This window comes from Helicoverpa zea, chromosome 1 (genome assembly GCF_022581195.2).
Source record: "Helicoverpa zea isolate HzStark_Cry1AcR chromosome 1, ilHelZeax1.1, whole genome shotgun sequence".
NCBI classification, from domain to species: domain Eukaryota; kingdom Metazoa; phylum Arthropoda; class Insecta; order Lepidoptera; family Noctuidae; genus Helicoverpa; species Helicoverpa zea.
This window is the reverse complement of record NC_061452.1, coordinates 14,586,470-14,608,186: the sequence shown is the minus strand read 5'-3', so window position 1 is coordinate 14,608,186 and position 21,717 is coordinate 14,586,470. Positions and strand designations below refer to the sequence as shown.

Genomic DNA, 21,717 nt, shown 5'->3' with positions numbered 1-21,717 from the left:
AATGTAAGCTTAACATATATTTGCAGAATTTCCAAAAAAAACTGTTGCCTTCACTTATCTCCGGCGGATATTGTAAAACGTGATTTATATTTCAGCTCTTCCTGAATGGAAATAACCGATATCAGTTGAAAGTTTTCAATTTATAATGAGCGTCAGTGGTTGCGGTTTTCATTTCCTGTATTGTGTGATGCGAGGGTTTAAGAGGGGGCGGGTGGTGGGTAATGTCGTGTTTCTGTCTCATTATAGCCATCAATCATCAATTAGGATTAATAATGGGTAATTTGTTTACTGTTTCCGTTTTACTGACGTCTTGGGGACAATCATTTATTCAGTCGTGTAAACGTGGGTGTGAGAGCTTAAATATGCCTTAGGGACTACACACACTTATTCAGCTCTATTCGAGTTTCGCTGAACGGTTTTGGTCACACTTATTCTGCTCTACTTCTATCAGCGGCGTACAGCGGCGTAAGAGTGCGTACGGCGCTGAATATGCTGCGAAGACGGTCAGCTACTCAATTAGTATTGTGCCCTCAACATGGACAGTTCTATGTGCGATATTTTTGTCGTTTCGTTACTTGCAGAAGACATAGAAAAAAATAAGCGTAAAAAATTAAAACGCAAACGACAGTGGGTCGACCCACTTTGGGTAAATAGAAATTTGGTTGGAGAATACGCGACATTGGTACCCCAATTAAAACAAAATAAAACTAAATTCAAAGAGAATGATACTCATAATGATTACATAATAATAAATCAAATCTATCCAGGAGCTATGCAGGTTGCAACTTGTCGACAAGGAGTTGAGAACCATACGTGTGCAGCGCTGTTCCGCCCCATTCAGCGTCGAACGCGGCGGAACAGCGCTGAATGCGGCAGATCAGCGCTGATCTCCATCTAAAGCACTCGCATGATAAAAACACATTTGTTCTCATTTTATACTTGTTTGCCGCGAAAGCTGAATACACGCGGAAAGCTGAATGGATGCGTACGCGTCTCCATACAAAATCGTTGTTTTCTATGGACATAAGCTAAATAGAGCTGAATAAGTGTGAGTAGTCCCTTAATATCTCAGTTAAGATGTTGAAACTTTAGTAATTATGATACAACCATTATGGTTTGACTAGTTCTCTGTAGTTTCACTCACGTCTCGTTATATCTAGCGACCGAATAAAAATGCCTTTAGACTGTCTGTGTTCCTAATATTAAATCGGTTCAGAACTTTGGCTCGAAAGCCCAGACAAAAAGGCATAGAGTTACTTATGCATTTTTTTATTAGTGAGGATGAATAAAAGGAACTTAACAATTTACCTATAACCCAAATTAAATGCCACTTCACTGGGAAACATAAGACTTAAAAACCGAAGTCATTTCAGTACCTCTCCATTTTAAAGTTATTGTTACTCGTTAAAACTTAAACAGGAGCATCGGAAATTGCCCTCGAAATAACCGTACGACATAAAACACTCGTTTGTCGAACATAAAGGGGTTAACGAATTTGCTGTTACTGTGATGCCGCTGGGCACGATTATAAGCATTTTACGTTCTACATAAAACAACATTGACAAAGTTGGGTAAAGTTGCAGATGCGAATGTTTGTACGTTGCAAATAGACATAGTCCTTTTAAGAGTATATTTACGTTAATTTGTACTAGCTGGTTGCGTTAAGTTATATGGTGGGAAAATATTCCGCGCATCTGGATAATAAGTAACCTATTCTGGCTCGATAAATTTGCTATCTACTCTGAAAGAATAAAAAATCTGATCAGTCAGTCCCGAAAGAAGACGGATCACAATCCATACAAAATTGCCCCACGTCCTATAACAAAGTGACGTATCTCAAAAAAAAGATAAAAGTGTTTAAAAAAATATGGCATACTCTCTAATTCATTTTTTTTACACCTTCATACGAAAAAAATGCTTTAAAAATTGTTCAGGCGCTGTTATGAAAACATCGTTCATAGAACTATGAATGGACTATTTTATTGAGATATCTTAATGGACTATTAAGGTGTAAAAAAAATGAATTAGAGAGTATGCCATATTTTTTTAAACATTTTTATCTTTTTTTGAGATACGTCACATTGTTATAGGACGTGGGGCAATTTTGATCCATCTTCTTAGTACGATCAAGCAAACTCCTTAGCGTATATTAGTGTGGTTTGTATCATATTAATAAAAATATTCCTTCTTTAATAATACTAGATGATTAAAACACGTGTTTTAGACATCATGAATGTTAATTTTTAAATACTTAGGCAACAAAAGTCTACATAGTACATTGTTGCCTACGAAGTCGCATCTACACATGTCTACTCTATGACATTATTTAACGATGATTGCTTCAATCTTTTGGTACCACGTTATACCAAGTTATTGTAGTCGGTAACGACACTTACCTATTATTGGATACTAGCTGTTTAGCGCTGTTTCGTCTGCAGGACCTACTTCATGCCCAGGCGAAAGCATATAGGTAAGAAGCTTTTCATTTTGCTCAGTTTGCTCAGTGTGAAGGATGAACATACAAATTAGCAGATTTATTATTATTCATGGAATACTTTTTGCACGAAGCTGTTGTGTAAAGATTGCTCTCATCATGTATGAAAATGATGTTATTATATTGTAAGAGTTTATAAGCACCGTGCGTGCTGCAAAATTGAGATGTATTTCTCCCTGCTGATTTACTTACAGTAGCGGGTTGTTTTAACCTATCTTTATAAGGTAAAGTAAACAAGGTTTCTTACCTTTAAGGCATCAATATAATTGAAATTTGAAGCTTATGTAGACAAGGTTGTCGGAGGTTGAAAATTCAATATTCTCACTTCTAATTATTTATCACAGGTGCGGCGTGTTTTTATTTAAGTAAATAGGTAATTGAAGCTCCATAAAATTGGAATGTCTTCCGACCAAACTCTATCATAGACAAAGTAAGATAAATATGCAAATCCTAAAAAAACTAAATAGTGCTCTTGTTATTTAGGCGAAACTTATAAAACATAGAGGTTTCCTATACACACACTACTAATTAGAGTCAGTAAGCATTTTACCATTTACAAAAAGCTATCAAAACATTACCCTCGATATAAACTTAAAAAGTAATTCAATACATCCACAGTTCCTGAATAAAGACTTCACGATATATACAGGCATATTTTTTTTCGTTTTAAAACTTACTTAGTTAGAAATGCCTCTTGGCAGCGTAGTGCGGCGTATAGTGAAACCAATTTTTGTCAAGACACGGTGAGTTATCAAGCGCTTGCGACAAGTGTGACCAGGAATCTATAAGATTTGGGACAAAACTAATATTTAATTAGCTACACAATAGAGAAAATTACGTCTTCTACTGTTTTTTTTTCTGAGACATATCACAGACCAAAAAGTAAAATGATTTTCATAGGGGTTCTATCAAAACATAGGATGATTTATGACAAAAATGTTGAGAGTATAATTTACACTCTTGCGTAGCCGTGTAGGTAGGTGAGACATAGCCAATTGGCATGTGATAAAAAACGTCAGTTTGTCACAATAAGTAATCCAAAAGACATAAAACAAATAAAAGTAAATTAGAAACAAAACAAAGACACAGTTCCTAATTCAAAGCAAAGTTCTAAATTGCCAGTTCTCAGTAAAACGTTAATTAGATTGCTTTAAAACGAAAACTCATACGTCACAAACACATTACGTCACAAACAAAAGATTGTACGGAAGACGAATATTTGTTCTCTTTAAGACAAAGCCCTGGAGATCCTCTGTTTTAACCTTGGAACAATTAACCAACTGGATAACATATACTTACTTAAGGTATACTTTCCTATCAGCTAAAGTACCTACCTATGAGGCTGCCGCACCAATGGTACTCGTGACCGGTCATATGTGTGTGCCTGAAAATGTTTTCATGAGTAACGATGTTATCAAAAATGTGTGAGTAAGCTATCCAATCACGTTATTGTTGTTGCTTTGCCTTATCCCCCGAACTTAAATTGGTAGGGCTTTTCGCATGATGTCCACCTGGCCGATTATAGGCCACGGCGGCTTTACCCATATAAGGCGCCTATATAGCCGTTTCGCATTTGCCTTCAAGGCGGCTCCAGTTGGGTAACATCCTAGGGCTTTTAACGTTAGAAACACTATCAAGAACAGACTTATATTTTATGTAATTACAAGTCTTTGTCTGTAGCTCTGTTTGTCCGTAATGTCGCGTTTTATGGGGCGTTTGGGAATATGTTCCCAAATCTAAATTGTATGCTTTTAGTGTTTTTATTTGACTACTTAGGTATCTTGTTGTTTGGCGAAAATGTAGGGTAGTTTAAACTAGTTTAGATCAGAGAGCTCTTGTTTGAAAATGCATAGTTAATTAACTAGCTTTTCTCTGTCGTTCCACCTGTGACAAAGTACCTTATTTACTTTTACAGGTGGTAATACTACGTCTAAATTATCCGGTTCAGTAGTTTTGATATGAAAGAGGGACATATATGACAATATACAAGAATGTTTCAGTAAGAGTTCGTAATATTTTTTCAATAATAAAGTAATGAGTTTGATATCAGATCTTAAAAAAACTCTAGCATTCTAATCGAACTTTTAGGTTCTCATGAGGGCCCAATAATTTATAATTTGAATCGATAAAAGATTAAGCGAATTAGTTTAACTCTGCAAGCGTTTTACAAACATGTTTAAGATAATTTTTCAAATTTGAAATTGCGAATTTGAAAATTCAAGTTAATTTAGAACTTTATCTTAAATGATTATTATAATACGTAATTTATTAAAAGCCACGTAAGCTTAATCCGTCGTTACTGATAAGTCGTAAGCAGATCACAGAAATATAATCTTCTAGGTCTTTACAAAGCTTATAGTTAGGTACATAGGATTAATGATAATACCTACTAAATTATTAGCAAATTCACAGATACTAAACGTCTTTATTAGATTAAGTTAGTCAGTCAGTGACTTAATTACGATGAATAAGGTTATAATAGATTAGTCAGGACTCGTGCATTCCGATTTTCATTCGGATCAAATAGTTCTCTGCGGTTCCTCTTCTACTTCCCGCACCCAGACAAAAAGTCATCATCTATTGTAACAATATGGAATGCAAATAAATATATGAATATGAATATAAGTAACGTATTCCTCAGGTTTAAGAACATCTTTTTATAATCAAACATTTAAATAAATTCAGTAGATTAGGCAGACAGCGTGGCAGATAGACAGTTAGTTACCTTCGCAATTATAATATAACTAAAGATTGCTTCCTATGCAACCTATCTCGAAAAACAGTCAACCCATATTTTATTTTTAACCCCCGACGCAAAAACGACGGGATGTTATAAGTTTGACGTGTCTGTGTGTGTGTGTGTGTGTGTGTGTGTGTGTGTGTGTGTGTGTGTGTATATGTGGCATCGTAGCTCCCAAACGGATGATCCGATTGTAATGCGGTTTTTTTTGTTTAAAAGGAGTGTCATTCGGGAGTGTTCTTAGCTATGTTTGGTGGAAATCGGTTCAGGTCTTCAAGGTCATCAGCTCGTTTGTTAGGTGTGAGAAGAATGTTACACGCTCAGTTTACTTGCAAGCATGTGTGGGATCTGAAATTTGAAACACTAATGTCTTCTGGAACCACCGAGCTGGTCTGCTGTTAGGGCACGAAGGTAGGAGACGTAACCCTGAACTGCCTTTTAGTAAACCCGTCGAGTTTGGGCTCGTTGAATTTGTCTTGACTAGTTCTCTTCAATTGACGAGAACCTGATACTGGAAATGGGATGTGGCGAATGAAACCCTGGAATGCCGGAATGAAACGGATAAACCGATTTATATCTTCGCTGAAAATCTAGAATGACCAAAGGTTTATGTTTCCTCAATCTGTGCAATTCTCCCAAAGCCAGAATGTTATGAGGATTGTTAAATAGCATCCTTTGTCCGAGATCGCATAGAGCGACCCCATCTTAAAATAAAAGAAATTAACTGAAAGAAGAAAAAATTAAGGAGCTCCTTCAAAAAGCATGAAATAAAATTAAATTATAAATTTAAAAAAACCCCCGACCCAAAAAAAGTACGCAATTAGTATGACAAAAGGTTAAAAACGCTAAACCCTATAAAAAGCAAAAAATAACTTTTAACACTACGTAAGTACCAACTAAAGCATGTCAGACTAAACTAAATTTTGACGTGTCGGGGGACCGCTTTTTACCTTCAAAAATACTTACATAAATCAAATGATACCTACCTAATTACAACATTCGTATAAAACAAAATTATATACACAGTTATAAGTAGTATATACTTAATTACTTCTAACGTTAGGCTAATAAATTAGAGCGGTCCCCCGACACGACAAAATTTAGTTTAGTCTGACATGCTTTAGTTGGTACTTACGTAGTGTTAAAAGTTATTTTTTGCTTTTTATAGGGTTTAGCGTTTTTAACCTTTTGTCATACTAATTGCGTACTTTTTTTGGGTCGGGGGTTTTTTTATTTTATTCGTACTTTAAGATTCCCTTCTTACATATTCTACGAAGAAGTAAGGTCAAGACAAGTCCCCAAAACTGCCCAATCCATACTCACCATACTAAAGGCAGCGTTATAGAGTTTTATGTTAGAGCGCGCGCCAAGGAATGCCATGCTCATTACAGCAGGAATGCCGACCGGTTACCGGGAATCTGCTGCATGTGTGCAATGTCGATACCGTGCAGCTTGCATGTTTATACCTGTACTGGGATTCTATAAAACTCGATCAACAACTCGCATTTCACTTCGATTCGTAATGTCATTTCATACTTTAGGGGAGGTCTGTCCTCGTGTTGGGGTGCGATTTCTTGCTGATGATAAAGACAGAAATACAACAGTAGAAAATTCCATGTGGAATTTAGACAACATTGTATAATTTTTTGTACATGAAGTTTAAACAAAAATAAATAAGTTTTGTTATAAGTATGTTTAGTAAGTACGTACCTTTTTTTTTTTAGCGACGTTAAAAATCATCAAATGACCCCTCCCGCTGTGGGTTAGCAGCGGCGAGGGAGTGTCAGACTCTTACTGACTAAAAACCGTCGTGTTCCGTCGTAGGCCTTTTATGTACCAGGACCGCGGTATCTCTTTCGAACAACCCGCAGCCCCGGCAGGCCCTGCGTAAGTACGTACCTGCCCCGACGTACCTGCCCCGGTGTCAGGACCGTTTGAAAGTGGCCTTGAAGCATCCAGGGCTCCAGAAATAATACTTACTTTTTGTTTCGACCACTGTGGGGGGACAACTCGTATTCTCCTAAATTTTGACTAAGTAGTAGTACAGTAGTTTACATATTAACTAAATACCGCTATAACAAAACTATATTAGTAATTTTCAACTTCCTTTAAAATGTAGAAAGCATCCCAAAAGCAATTTGGACATAGTACACGCTAGTTGTGCTTTGTATATTTTATTCAAGCCCCGGACTAAAGTGTTGAGGGGCACTATGAATTAGTAACGATAGCGACGTAGTGTGTGCGTACACAGCAAGATTGTCCGTTGTACTTTATTCTTTGTTTTCTTTTCTTTGAAGGGAAAATGTTAAGCATAGCAAATATGTTTAAGACTAGGAGTTGCTATCGGTTTTACCCGCGCCAATAAGGACGTACTTCCCTTTGAAATATTCTAATTATTTATTTGAAAGTACACACGAAGCCGAAAAAAATGAGTGCCTAATCAACAGAAGTTATTTACATTCCAGTTTCATTTGCCCGAATATAAAATTCATAAGTTAGATTGTAATTTAAACTCAGTCACACTGTAAACCAAATCACATACTTTTAATACGAACGAAAACAAAATGGAAATAAAAACACAAAATTGTATTTCGAGTGCTCTTTCGGAACCGGTTAAAATATTATTACTTCGAAATAGTTAACTGAAAATCAGGCGTTTCGCAATGGTCGGAATGAGCTCGAAATAAGGTGAAATTCAATAAAAATCTGTAAGCTTTGCTCCGGCAGCAGTGTTGGGATACCGCGGGATATTGGACCGCGGGATTCATTAATACTGGGATAAATGCTGGATAAATATTTGTTATGAGAAGCGTGATATATCGCAAATACTTACACGGTCTCTATATGCTTTTGGGATTATGTTCAATGGTTTTATGGACTGGGTAGCGTACTTCATATTTATATTGATATCAATCAAATAATTCAGTTCTTCTATTAGGTACGACTACCTACACACCACTTAGTGTATAAATACAAACTAATCAGTATTAATCAAAACATAATTTATTATTATTTATTTCTATTCCTAATCTGAAACAACACTTTTCACCAATTTAGAATCAACTGAACAAAATCCCGGTACTGAAATTCCCGGGCTACTTCCCCTTCACTGGGTGCGACGCTTACATAATTTATGCTCTCTATTAGCTCGCTTGCTATCGCTTCGCTTAGCTTCGTTGCGATATAAATGCACATTTCTGACAAAATTGTTGCTTTCATTATTTTGTACGGGATTGGCAGTCAGTAAATAGCGGGAATTTCGGGTAAATAGCTGGCTTGAAAATTAAATACTTTTTGTTGCATTTCAGTGTAATGGACTTTTGAAATGCTTTTGATACTTACGGCGTTTTTGATATCAAAAAATAGAAAATGATTTAGTTGTAAAAGATATTTTTTGCACATGGTAAGAGATTATAAAAATCCTAATGCGTAAATCATCTTTTTTATCCCAAAATTCAACGCCCATCGTTGGTTAAAAATTAAATGGTAGTAAGTAGTAGTAGTAGTAAGTAGTAACACCAAACAATTCAGAATTTCATAGCTAACCCAATTTCATCGACACGTAGTGTAATTAGCCACAAAATATATCCAAACTAGAATGAAAATGAACACTTGTTGATGGCTTGTTTAGCCGACGGCTACAAAGACAGGCGCTAATGACCAACTATATCTAAACAACGCTCTACTGACAATTTTACTGCCATTTTAGTGTCCAATTTTGTCACTTATGACCGAAATGTATTTAGATTTTGGATATTCGTGGACATTTTGCAAAGTCGTGGTGGCCTAGTGGGCAAAGAACCAACCTCTCGAGTAAAAGGGCGCGGGTTCGATTCCAAGTCAGGCAAGTACCAATGCAACTTTTCTAAGTTTGTATGTACTTTCTAAGTATAGCTTAGACACCAAATGACTGTGTTTCGGATGGCACGTTAAACTGTAGGTCCCGGCTGTCATTGAACATCCTTGGCAGTCGTTACGGGTAGTCAGAAGCCAGTAAGTCTGACACCAGTCTAATCAAGGGGTATCGGGTTGCCTGGGTAACTGGGTTGAGGAGGTCAGATAGGCAGTTGCTTCTTGTAAAGCACTGGTACTCAGCTGAATCCGGTTAGACTGGAAGCCGACCCCAACATAGTTGGAAAAAAGCTCGGAGGATGATGACATGCAAATTTTTACAGCGATTTCATGTAGCTTTGCCGCGCGTATTTGAGTGACAGCAAGCAATTGACGGCTAATGGTGACTAAGTATTGGCTGAAATATATGTAACTAGTGGTAATTATATCTTAGACACCAATGACTGGAGGATACCTTGACTATTAAATCACCAACCCGCATTGTGCAAGCGTGGTGATTAACGCTTAATCCTTCTCCGTGTGACAGGAGGCCTGCGTCCAACAGTCGGAAGATACAAAGGCTGATGATGATGACGACGACTGGTATGAAAGTTGATAACAGAGTTTTGACACTCACAATGGGTCGCGCGTATAAACTCCGTTTTGTTACGGGTGGCAAAAGTCCGCTAAAAGCGCTGTTAGATCGTTTTCAAGAATAACGTCGGAAGTAAATTCAGGGTCCATCCAAACTGCAAGCGATATATTTCGTCAAATATTTCTTCCGTTCTGAAGTTGCCTACTAGTGACTTCACGTTAGTCAAAATATATGAACACTAAATATAAAAACTTATACGCATGCCCGAGGCGTCAAATGGCTCCAGTAATACCCAACTATGTTCTTGGTCATAAAACGTAGAAAACACAAGCTAGATTTTCTTTGATATTTCCATTCGTACTGTAATCCATTTAGATCGGTCCCTATGATTAGTTTTAGTACAAATATCTCAGATTGTCAAATGTTTATTTTTAGAATCCTATCTCTGGAACAATGCCCTTGAACACTGGGAATGTTATGTTCACTGTCTTTATGGAATCAATTAAGGTGAAAGGAAATTACATGGTTCCTTTACTTTAATATCCCTACTGGTATGCTCAGGCACGTATTTTACCAATAATTAAACAATACGTCATTAGTACACAACTACCTACTTTAAATGCAAAATAACGGTGAAATTTTAAGAACTGAGCGTAAAAATGTAAATACAAGCAAAACGCGAAAGTTAGACAAAAGAACATAATAATTATTTCCTCACATGTAAATTAGTCACAGAAAGGAAAACTCGACACAGTTTCCTTTAAGTTATGGAAACAATGAACAAACTTTCTTCGAGAAAAGAATTTACGAATGCCACACACCCGACCAATACTTATTTATTAACGGGAACGCAAACCGCACAGTTCGGTGCTCGGGAAAACTGTAAAATATCTTTGTAACACGCCAAAAGTTTTTCAACTCAAACATTTCATATTTACCCGCACAGTTTATTATAAAACTTCTCGATATCAATTTTGTTGCTCCATAATTTTGTATTACAAAAACGACTGTCAACTGTCAGAATTTAGGAGCACAGATTAAATAAATTTTAAATTAAATATAGATTAAATATAGAATTGTACTCGTTCAGCCATCAAAATGTTGAAGAAACTTATCGTCGTTTTATCGTTGTTGGTGTGTTGTTATTGTTTGGAAAATAACGAACAATTACCGGAGGAGGCGAGAGCTAAGAAAAAGAAAGGATCTTTAAGGCTTTTGGGTGAGTAGTTCATTTAATTGGAGTGTTTTTACAACCGAAAATATCAAAAGGATCTTTTGTCGTCCTAACATCGTCTGGAATTTACGACGCTGTTCATTGGGACATAAAATACGAACGTAAATCATACTTCTATGTTCTTACTAAAGGAAAGGTAGCAAAAGGAATAAAATATCTGTGCAAATGAAAGAAGGGATCAAGTAAAGTAATTTAATGCACTGCAGCAAAGAACTGAATAAGTTTTCTGTTTACTGAATTTTCTATTTTATTTTATGCATTTCTTGTGGACAATCAAGTCGGTAAGGAATTCATAAATAAAATGTGCAGTAGTAGAGGTAAAATGCTTTAAATTTAATCTATTTCAGTGAAAAATGTAACGTAGCTTAACAATCTAATCTTCAGTTATCGTGAAATTAATTTGTCTAACTGTTCAATAAGGAATAAGTGGTAGGTTTAATCAAGATTAACTTAGAACCCGCCCTACGAGATTACTCGGAATTGATACAATTTCCGTAATGGAAACTAACTACGTTTCGGTTGACGTTTCGTCTCGTCAATACAATTTATTGACGGTTTGTCTCACAAATGTAACTTACAGACAAAATGCGATTGAATTTTCTGAGCAATAAGACAGTTATTCGGTCAGCAAACCATTTTAGTTGGTGAAAAATATTATAATAGCCCTGTTAGTTTTTTGTAGTAAAAAGATTTCAAACTGAAAAAATACTTTTCACTAGTAATATTATAAATATAAAAGATTTGATTGTTTCTTTGAAATGAATAGGCTCCAAAACTACTAGAACGATTAAAAAAACATATACTGGGAAGCTAGATTATCCCTAGTGAATATAAGCTATATTTTATCCGGATACCGAAAGAACTTCTCCGGGGACGCGGGCGAAATAGCGGAAAAACAGCTAGTTATAAATATCTTGCAATTTGTAGAAGACACTATTATGAAATACTTCCTGACGGAGCTAATTAAATAAAACTGTTAGGCAATTTGCGGACCGCCAAAGATTGACTTTGGTCTCGACAATTTAATTACGAGCTAATTTATTTATTTTCTAGAAAACTGGAACAAAACCGACGTCCCTTCTCTAGAAGCATTCTATTGAAATATTACTTAGATATTATTTATAAAGCATAATTTTCTTTTCCCGGTTGATGTTTATAATTCCTGGTAAAATGCATCTACCTTCAAACTGGGTCGTGTCTTAAAAAATATATACATTGAACAACATTAAAATACCTTTATACCTTTCCTATACATCCCATATATTTTATTTTTACTATAGTGTTAACTTATCTTATACCTATATATTTTTCTGTTTCAGCAATCCTTGCGCTAGTAGTCCTATCAAAACTGGCAGTAATCAAGGTGGCCTCATTCTTCTTCCTCGTGGCCTTCTTCCAAAAGATGTTCTACGCTGGAGGCCTCCTCCTCAGCTACTACATGAAGAACCAATCTTCTCCATCAGCTCCCACCATGATGTACGGGCCTCCCCAGGATTACAATACTGTGGGGTACAGCTATGAACCGGCAGATCATGAGCCCTTCCAAGCTCCTGAGTCTTTGCCCAGTATTGCAGATGTCAGTAATGGGATTAGTTGGTTATTTAATAAAAACCAGTAGGAATAAGAATAGTTTGAAGATCTTAATAGTTGTAGTTCTAACTTATTTTATCAATACGAAAGTATAACTCTATTTATTTGTATGTCGCGCAAAAACCACTGAACGGATTTAAATGATATCTGGATCTGAGATAGCCTAGAGCTTGAGAATAGACATAGGCCTCTTTTTATTAGGTTGCAGGCAGTAGTTCCCTCCGAAAGAAAAGCAGGAAACAGCTAGAGATTTATAAATTAATGTTATACTTTTCAAACACAACAACTCCATTCTTACCCACTATTGTCATCGTTAGCTAATTAATATACCTAAACCCATTTTACAGAGGCTTTTCGTAACATGCATGTGCCATAATCAAACTCAGTTATATTTTAAGAAACCTTTGTATACTATACAATACGAACCTCTTTATGTGACGATTTTGTTCAACTATAGTAACATTCACATAATGTGCCATGTAATAGTTATTGTAAAGTTACGGCAAACTGAAAATAATACATGTATTCGTATGTAGTTCACAAAACTGTACGTTTTAAATTGTTTGTAGTCAGTTTAAAATACTTTTCAATCTGCTGGTAGTTTTAACCTGCATGTACCTTTTAAACGTAGTTAAGTTGTTTAATGTTAGTTAAATTATTTGATTTTAGTTATTAAATTATTTATTTATTTGCAGTCTGGGTTTTATTTTTAAGAAATAACTGAGTAAGTTCGTAGTAGCGATCAATGATAATCATCATCTGCCCTGCCTTTTAACAACTATCTACTATCCTCAACCTAGTTCCTCGGGCAGCCCGATAAATATTGCATGTTTAAAACAAAAACTGGTCTTAAACAGCCTATTTTTAAATGCTATACTTTTAAAACCTAAGATCTCCTGAAACTAAAACTCCATGCTATCAACCACTAGAAAACTGTTAGAGCAAGTACTACCTACCCCACTCGAAAACCAGGTGAGATAATATGATAAAAGCGTGTTTATGAATCCCTCGAGAATCATGCATACTGCATTATACCCTCGAGATGCATAAAAACTACTCCACAAACTAACTAGTAGTATGAATAAAAGCGAGCTAACGAATACCACGCGAAATTAGGCTAATTTTAACATAAATAATAAAGTTGTTTTGTAGAAAACTTTGTGTGGTAGTATTGTTATGATGATTCCTTGTAATTTGGCTAATATAATTTGTGTTTATGATTTCGTTAAATTATCAGCCTAGCCTCTTCCTAACTGTGTTGGCATCGGCTGAGTACCAGTGTTTTCTATGGAGCGTCTACCTTTCTGACCTCCTTCCTCAACCCAGTTATCCGCGCAACCTGACTTTCTGGTTTCTGACTCCGAAAGATTGTTAACTGACAGCCGAGACTCCTTATTTATTTTGCCTTCCCAGCCATATGAGAACTCGATATATCAAGACGGTCATGGTGAAACATCCACGGACTCACCTAGTCGAGCGTCGCTTAACCTTATGATCGATCGACCCATATGACTCATACTTAGACACTATCTTCTCAATTTCTTCTAAATATTTGAATTAACCAATGCCAAAGAGAGTAGAACTTATCAGGAATTCGTACAGAAATTATCTTCTGAAAACAAATAATTTAAATTAGAATTTAATATTACATTCCAACCAGGAACCAGAGAATATGAGGCATAATATTATCTAATTTTCGCTATAAAAGGCAGTTAATGTCATCAGCAGCATAACGTAAACAGTTATGTGCCTGAATTAGAACTGTAAGTGCGAAACTATGTGTAAACGACTTCCGCGCACACTCAATATCTATTGTGTCATTTTGTATAAATATCCAAAGATTCTACTGGTCAGGAATAGAATAAAATAAATATTTATATATTTTATACCAAGTCTATAATTTATTCTGAGGCTTATTTACCTATTACTGATCAGTCAGTCATTAGGTCTTCATTGGCGATTTGAGCCACAATCCTTAGGAACATCGCTCATAGAGATAAAAAGTAGCGTTTTGCCTATTTTTTTCCTTCATCAGGTACATGGCTATCTAATACAAAAAAAAATTATTAAATAGGCCCAGAATTCCTGAGATCATCACGTTGAAGCAAGTAAACAAAAAACTCTTCTATATGCTTTCTAAAATAAGTATAGATTTGCTTAATCTCTTAAGGATCCATTTGATAAAAAATACAGCAACATTATTGCACTTTGCAACATCAAATCAATTACTTCTTCTTTCTTTCTCTTCTTAAAACCTTTTAAAATAATATGGGAAGCAGCCATTTGCGAAGTTTGCTTTACTCTCAAAAGAATATTGCGGGTGGTCTTCAACAGATTTAAAGTTTCTCGATGGTCATAACTTGGCCGTATTTGAGTCTCTACGAACCAGTTATCGGAATAAGCACTTTTAAGTTTTATTGAACGGAGCGAAGGAAATTATTCCTAGTTTATTTATTATGTTCGGTTTAGTAAATGGAGTGTTGTAGTTTTAATACTCTTTAGTAGTACTTACTTAATGGTTCTAGTTATTTTTTTAGAGTTCCGTACCCAAAGGGTAAAACGGTACCCTATTGTTTTCGCTCTGTCCATCCGTCCGTCCGTCCGTCTGTCACCAGGCTGAATCCCATGAACCGTGATAGTTAGAGAGCTGAAATTTTCACAGATGATGTATTTCTGTTGCTGCTATAATAACAAATTCTGAAAACTAGAATTAAATAAATATTTTGAAGGGCTTCCATACAAAAAACGTGATTTTTTGTCATTTTATAAATCTGTATGGAACCCTTCGTGCGCGAGTCGGACTCGCACTTGGCCGGTTTTCATTTTCTGGTAAAGTAATTTTAGAGTGAGAGTAAAGTTAAAGTATTATTGTTTTGATATAGTAACCTACTATTACCACTTGAATTAAATGTTAGAATGCAAAAATGTGTTTTTGCTGTAAAGAAATCATATTCAAGTTTACTGAAATTAGCCGATCAATTCAATAATTGTACTGTGAAAAACAAAATTTAAATAATTAAAGTCATTATTTAATAATATTAAAACTCCTTATCCACCATTTTGTAATCTAAGCTAAATACATGTAACAGCGAAACATCGACACATCGGGCGTTCGCAATGACGCTAACCGGCTCTTTATGCGCTGAACAATGGCTTTCATTGTTATCATGGAGAATATCGGGATATACGGGATTATTCTCCACTGGCTTAGTTGTGTTTTGATATGGGTAAAGTTAGGCGAGAGTTTAACAGGCTTTAATAGCTAGTTTGAAAGGTACTTACTTACTGCCTGCATGGAGTTTTTGAACTTGTGGTGCAAATGTGTTTTTTTGTTAAATAATTTTGCAATGTCTTGTAAAATAACATTAAACATATCGCTCCTGTGATATCCTAGTCGTTTCGAAAACTATGAATATGAGGCAAAAAAAAAAACAAAATCCGAGCAATCATTTTGGCAGTACCTAGATTCATACTGAATCAACTTTATTTTATTGTGATTGCACTTATCACAGCTAATATTATTAAAAGAGTACCTACTTTCCATACACGGAACTTGCGTGGTCCTTTCGATACATATCTAAGTTCTAGCCTATTCCTTAGAAAGACAGTCAGTTTACTAGGCCTAGTAGTTGTACTAGGAAGTACATTATGTATGTACGAGTGCATCAAACTCGTCACTGCGTGGACGTCTCATTAGTATGCACATACATTTTCATAAGCTAAGTTGGCTATTGTTTACATAGGATAAAGCTGAGGAGTTCGCATTGTATGTGAAGACAGTAGTTATAGTTCGAACAAAATACATTATGTGGGGTCGACGAAACAGGCCTCCAAAATTTTCCACTTCTGATAAGCATGTCAACCTAGTTATAAATAATGAATTTTGGATTAAAAATACAGTGAATTAACATCTAAATAAATAAAAATGAATTGTTGTTCGTTAGTCTGATTAAAACTCGAGAACGGCTGGGCCGATTGAGCTGATTTTGGTTTTAAAATGTTTGTCGTAGTCCAGGGTAGGTCTAAACGGTGAGCAAATAAGGAAAAGGCGGTACGAAGTTCGCCGGGTCAGCTAGTTTTAAATAATAATCTAGGCTAAAGCAAAACTTTTCTTTGAGTTCTACAAACTTTTCAAAATTAATTTAAAAAATATAAGCGAAATGCTTACAAGCTTACAATGTTGCAAAGGAATAAAATACAGCAAGAAGATTCCCAGACTACAAATAGCTTTCTCAAAATAAAAAAACAAACAAGTTGGTATAAAGCACCTACATTGTGAACTTACCTTTAAGAATAATTCTTAAAAATTAATTACACTTAGTTAATTAAAAACGGCGTTTCTTTGTCCTACTGCGTTTAATTCCTGCTGTGTGCTTAGATGAGCAGTTTTTACATCATTAAGCCCCCGCGGCCGCGGTGCAAGAAAAACTAACAGTCACGTGGTTTGCATACACCTTGTGGTGACCAGTAGTTGAGCGTTATTTTGTGATAGAGAGTATTTTTCCCGAAACTGGTGGGACCATATATAGAGCTTCTTGATTGTTGACCGAAAAAAACCATTGGACTGCCTCTTTACTGCTGAATCGTTTAGGCTAATTTCTATCAGAATTTATTTATTTGTTTTTTTACGTAAAATCATTGTATTTCACGCATGCATATATTTTTTGTAAAGGACTGGAAAAGCTGTCTTTAAGCTCAAGGGATACATACCACATTTACTAAGTATCAAGCAATACTTGATTTGGCTAATGAGAAAATGGTATCCTCAAATAAATGATGAATGATGGTCACCATCTAGTAGTACAAATGGCTCGATAAATTAACCGTCCAGCCAGTGTTTTACTAAGAAGCGGTAAGCAAAACAAAGCTGCTACTTGCGGTGGAAACATACAGGTGTCTCATACTGGCGGCAACGCTATGATTTTTACTGATTTTACTGTTACAAATGATACGTGATGCTCTTCGAAGGAATTACAGTATAAAAAAGTTAATAGAACTATTGGAAAAGCGCTTTTCTTTACTTGAGTGATCAACTTTTTAATTTATTCCTCTTAACTTTTAAATTGTTTGCATAGTGTAAAACATTGAAATTTAAAAAAAAAAAACTAGTGATTCGGATTTTTGTATTTTGATAATTATTGTGCAATATTTGGGCACTCTTAGTTAAGGAACACTTTTTACCTGACTATGCCAGAAAATGAGTTATATTTTTTCTCTTATTTAAAACCTACCTGACCCGCTCTTCTCGTATATTTTCAAACTGTAACAAGTAAACAAAAGTGTATGTATTCAAAGTTCTTATGCGGCCAGTTAAGTTTGTAAGTTAAAATTACTAAGTAATTAAGTTTTGTGTTAAGTTTCATAAGTTGTAAGAGTGTTCTTTAATTAATTTGGTTTGTATGTACTAAAACGATAATAAACTTTTGTTTACTCGTTGTTAATCTGTTTTATTTGACTTCAAAGATCACGGTTACAAGTTATCTTTATGCTTTCTGTAAGTAAAATAAAAGCTAAATAATCATTCCAACCTAAAATCGACATAAACAGTCGCCCATCCACAAAATAACCGCGGGAAGCCACCAGTGCATAATTACCGCGGCTCTGGTTCATAAAGGGCTTAAGAAAGCACATGGTGGGTTTTGGTCAGCAACAGTCTGACACACGCTGCATCCACAGCGGGAGGGGTCGTTTGATGATTTCCTACGAAAAAAGCCGTCTCAGTGCATATTAATTTAATTTTGTTTTTAAAGTAAAGGACAATGGGCGATTCCGGTCCAAATGTCCACCACAAACGAGACTTATATGGCTAGATAGCCCGTTAAATATAGAACAATTTTTGTTATGAAAGTAAAAAAAAATATAATGCCAGAAAAAAGTTATAGCAAAATCAAATAAAACATTTTATAGATTTTTTCAATTTCATTTTTTCAATTAATTTTCATGATGTTCGATTTTCGTACTTTCTGTAACTTCTGACAAATAGAATTTGTTCATTATTAGAGAGAAGACACCACCAGTTACATCTAACTTTCTTAGATCCAGGCACCGCTGAGTATATTCAAGCACTTCTGGCGCCTCATTTGGTTAGTGATTCGTACATCCATCGGGCAAAAAAATATGGGCTGTTTATATGCAAACGTGTCTTACTCATCTTAGTTTTCTTTAGATAAAGTGCGGAAATGGAAGTGGAATAAAATAAAATAAAAAATAATAATGATAACATTCAAAAACTACCGAAAATTAAGAATACATTTTTGGCTCTAACTTTTTTTTGGCATTGTTTTTTTTTTACTTTCTTAGTAAAAGTAACTCTAAATTAAGTGGATTATTTAATTATATAGGTCTCGTTCGTGGTGGACATTTGGACCAAACTTCATACATTCTTGCCCAATCTCCTTTCTCTTCATTCTTTATTGTATTCTATCTTCAATGCGGTTCATATGTCCTAAGATGCCTCTGGTTGCAATCTGTCTCGGCGTTCGTTCCACGTTTTTCATAAAATGAACCCAATTACTTGCTGAACACGTATCACGCAGACTTGAGGGAATTTCTAGGAATTATTGTCATCTGTATTGTTGGGTTCTGTACTTTATTGTTTATAGCTTTGATTTTTATTATGGTTGTTCGAATTTTAAAAGTTGTTTTTCTATACTAATATTATAAAGAGGAAAACTTTGTTTGTTTGTTTGGTTGTAATGAATAGGCTCAAAAACTACTGGACAGTTTTTAAAAATACTTTGACCATTCGAAAGCTACATTATCCACGAGTAACATAGGCTATATTTTATCCCGGTACGGGCAGTAGTTACCACGGGACGCGGGTAAAACCGCGGGAAAACGGCTAGTGTTAGATATTAAGATACAATTGTTAATACCTACTGTTAGTACGTAGTTGTACGTTATCCTACTGCTTTGTAAATCACTTTAGAATGAATACTCACATACTAAGATTAATCAATTTTACATGATAATCATAATTAATTTTAAACATAAAGACTAAATAAATTTTTTGAATGAACTCACTATGGTATGTATAAGTTAGTCAAAAGAGGGTGTATATAACAATTGATCTCTTAAAGCCAGTTTCTTCATCAAAAGTTAAAGCCAAAGTAAAAGTCAAAGTAATGTCTAAAGTAAAAGTAACGGTCAAATTCAATTTTTCTATTAGTTTTGCTGTCACTTTAGCCTTGAAAAAACGTATTTGACCGTTACTTTTACTTTAGACATTACTTTAACTTTAACTTTTGATGAAGAAACTGGCCGTAAGTAAACACTCATCAAGTTAAAAATCAAAGTCACGTATAAGCATTTAGTTAAATAAATAAATCAGCCACCTGGCGAGTTGCCAAGTTAACGCCATTAACGAACGAATCTCTCACTTACATCAATTAAGGTCGATTACATTAAATCTATACTTAAAGGTTTTTCATGATACTTTTTTCATACGTAGAGTTGAGATAATAAAAGCTTTATCTATAGTACCTACTTACATTTTGTCCGATTTTAGAACGTTCTATATGGTTATCTATACTAATATATTTTTCTTAAGCTGCAGAATGATTCGATTGATAGCGCAAATCTTTAAAGTTACTGACGCGATTTGATAAGTTTTTCAGTGTTAAAAATCATACTTCTTGAAGATAAAGAAATTGCTAGATTAACAGCCAGTTTCTTCATCAAAAGTTAAAGCCAAAGTAAAAGTCAAAGTAATGTCTAAAGTAAAAGTAACGGTCAAATTCAATTTTTCTATTAGTTTTGCTGTCACTTTAGCCTTGAAAAAACGTATTTGACCGTTACTTTTACTTTAGACATTACTTTAACTTTAACTTTTGATGAAGAAACTGGCCGTAAGAAAAGTAAATATTAGTTAATTCTTTTTAGACTTGTAAAAGTTAAAAAAAAGTACGTTTACAAAAAAAAATCTTAAAAGTCACCGACGTGTACAGCTGTAAAACCTGATTTAAACTACTTTATTAATCAACCGCTTTTCAAGTAGTTTATCTCTTCAGTCTCGTAACTTCAGCAAAGAACTGCTACAAAGGTATCTTAATCGCATTTCAAGCGGATCTCTGAAACGAGACAAAGCTTTGCAGAATCGCTCTAATATACTTAAATAATAAGCGAGCTTGTTACAATTAGGTTTCTCTTGAATACCTTAGTACTTTATGTTTTAAGACTTGTTAAAAAATAAAATAAAGCATAAAAGTAAAAAATAAATCATTCAATGAATAAGTTGAAATGTAATGCAAGTATAATATAAACTATATTGACCCGTTGTATGTTAAAGAAACTGTTCCTTACTTACGGGACAGTTAGTGCTTACAACAGAAAGAAACACATATGTATACATTAACCCGCGAGCACTCGCGCTATGAGCATTTTGCTCACAGTAAATTTTAATCACGAGCCATTTAGTGAAAATTATGCGTACAGACATCGTTCTTTCGGTAGCTGAGTCTTAAACCCTCCCTCGCCCCTAGATACAGTTCACTTTTCGCCAGGGTGCTCTAGTCGCTCGGACGAGGAGGTTTGTTGCGCCGTGTACCATCAAGCGGCGTTTTGCTCATCGCGCGGGTGTCGACGTAAGTACTTTTCTCCTCGTGACTTATTTTTTGTTTTCATCATATTATTGGTTTCACTGCTACTTTTATGTAATATTATGGTTTTAAATTACTGTCATTAAATACTATCATGTATTTTTATTATAGATGGATAGAAGAGATGAAAGAATTTTGGCGTGGTTCATGGAAGAAGACTTGGAGAAAGACATTGAGGATCCGTCTTTTAGGGCCGATGATATTGAAAGCAATCGAGCCAGTGAACACAGTGATCATTTTACGGACACTTAACAATCTTCATCAGAAGTAGAAGGTGAGGTTTCTTCAATTTAAATGGGGAATCAGCTGTGTTACGAAGGCAAAGATGGGACCATCCGGTTCGTTCTAATGTAAGGACAAGAGCTCACAATATTACTCACAAAGAAGAATATTCTGTTGCAAGAGTAGCATGTAGATGGCCGCTGAGATTATTTTTCACGTTACTAACATACTAACATAGCCGGAATCAACAGTCAAATCACTTACCAGGAAAACAGGAATATTATCATAACGCGCAGAGATTACTTGAAACAACTAGCTCTTCAACTAATACAGCCACATATCCAAAGAAGAAACACCTTCCAGAACATTGCATATCCTCCACAGCAAGTAATTAAAACATTTTGTACCAGATTC

At 35.1% G+C, this 21,717-nt stretch overlaps 1 protein-coding gene across 1 annotated transcript; it reads left to right on the top strand.

Annotated features, from left to right (window-relative positions):
- The first annotated feature begins 10,758 nt into the window (after positions 1-10,758).
- Positions 10,759-21,333, top strand: LOC124629618. The gene is made up of 3 exons (XM_047163109.1): positions 10,759-10,879; positions 12,214-12,470; positions 21,193-21,333. The coding sequence occupies exons 1-3, from the start codon at positions 10,759-10,761 to the stop codon at positions 21,331-21,333; spliced, it is 519 nt and encodes a 172-aa protein (XP_047019065.1).
- Positions 21,334-21,717: the final 384 nt, after the last annotated feature.

Excerpts from the sequence above, each read along its gene's own strand:
- LOC124629618 (XM_047163109.1), top strand. The coding sequence starts at position 10,759 with ATGTTGAAGAAACTTATCGTCGTTTTATCGTTGTTGGTGTGTTGTTAT. Across the intron at positions 10,880-12,213 it reads AGGATCTTTAAGGCTTTTGG|CAATCCTTGCGCTAGTAGTC; the intron begins GTGAGTAGTTCA and ends TTTCTGTTTCAG. Across the intron at positions 12,471-21,192 it reads CTTTGCCCAGTATTGCAGAT|ATGGATAGAAGAGATGAAAG; the intron begins GTCAGTAATGGG and ends TTTTTATTATAG.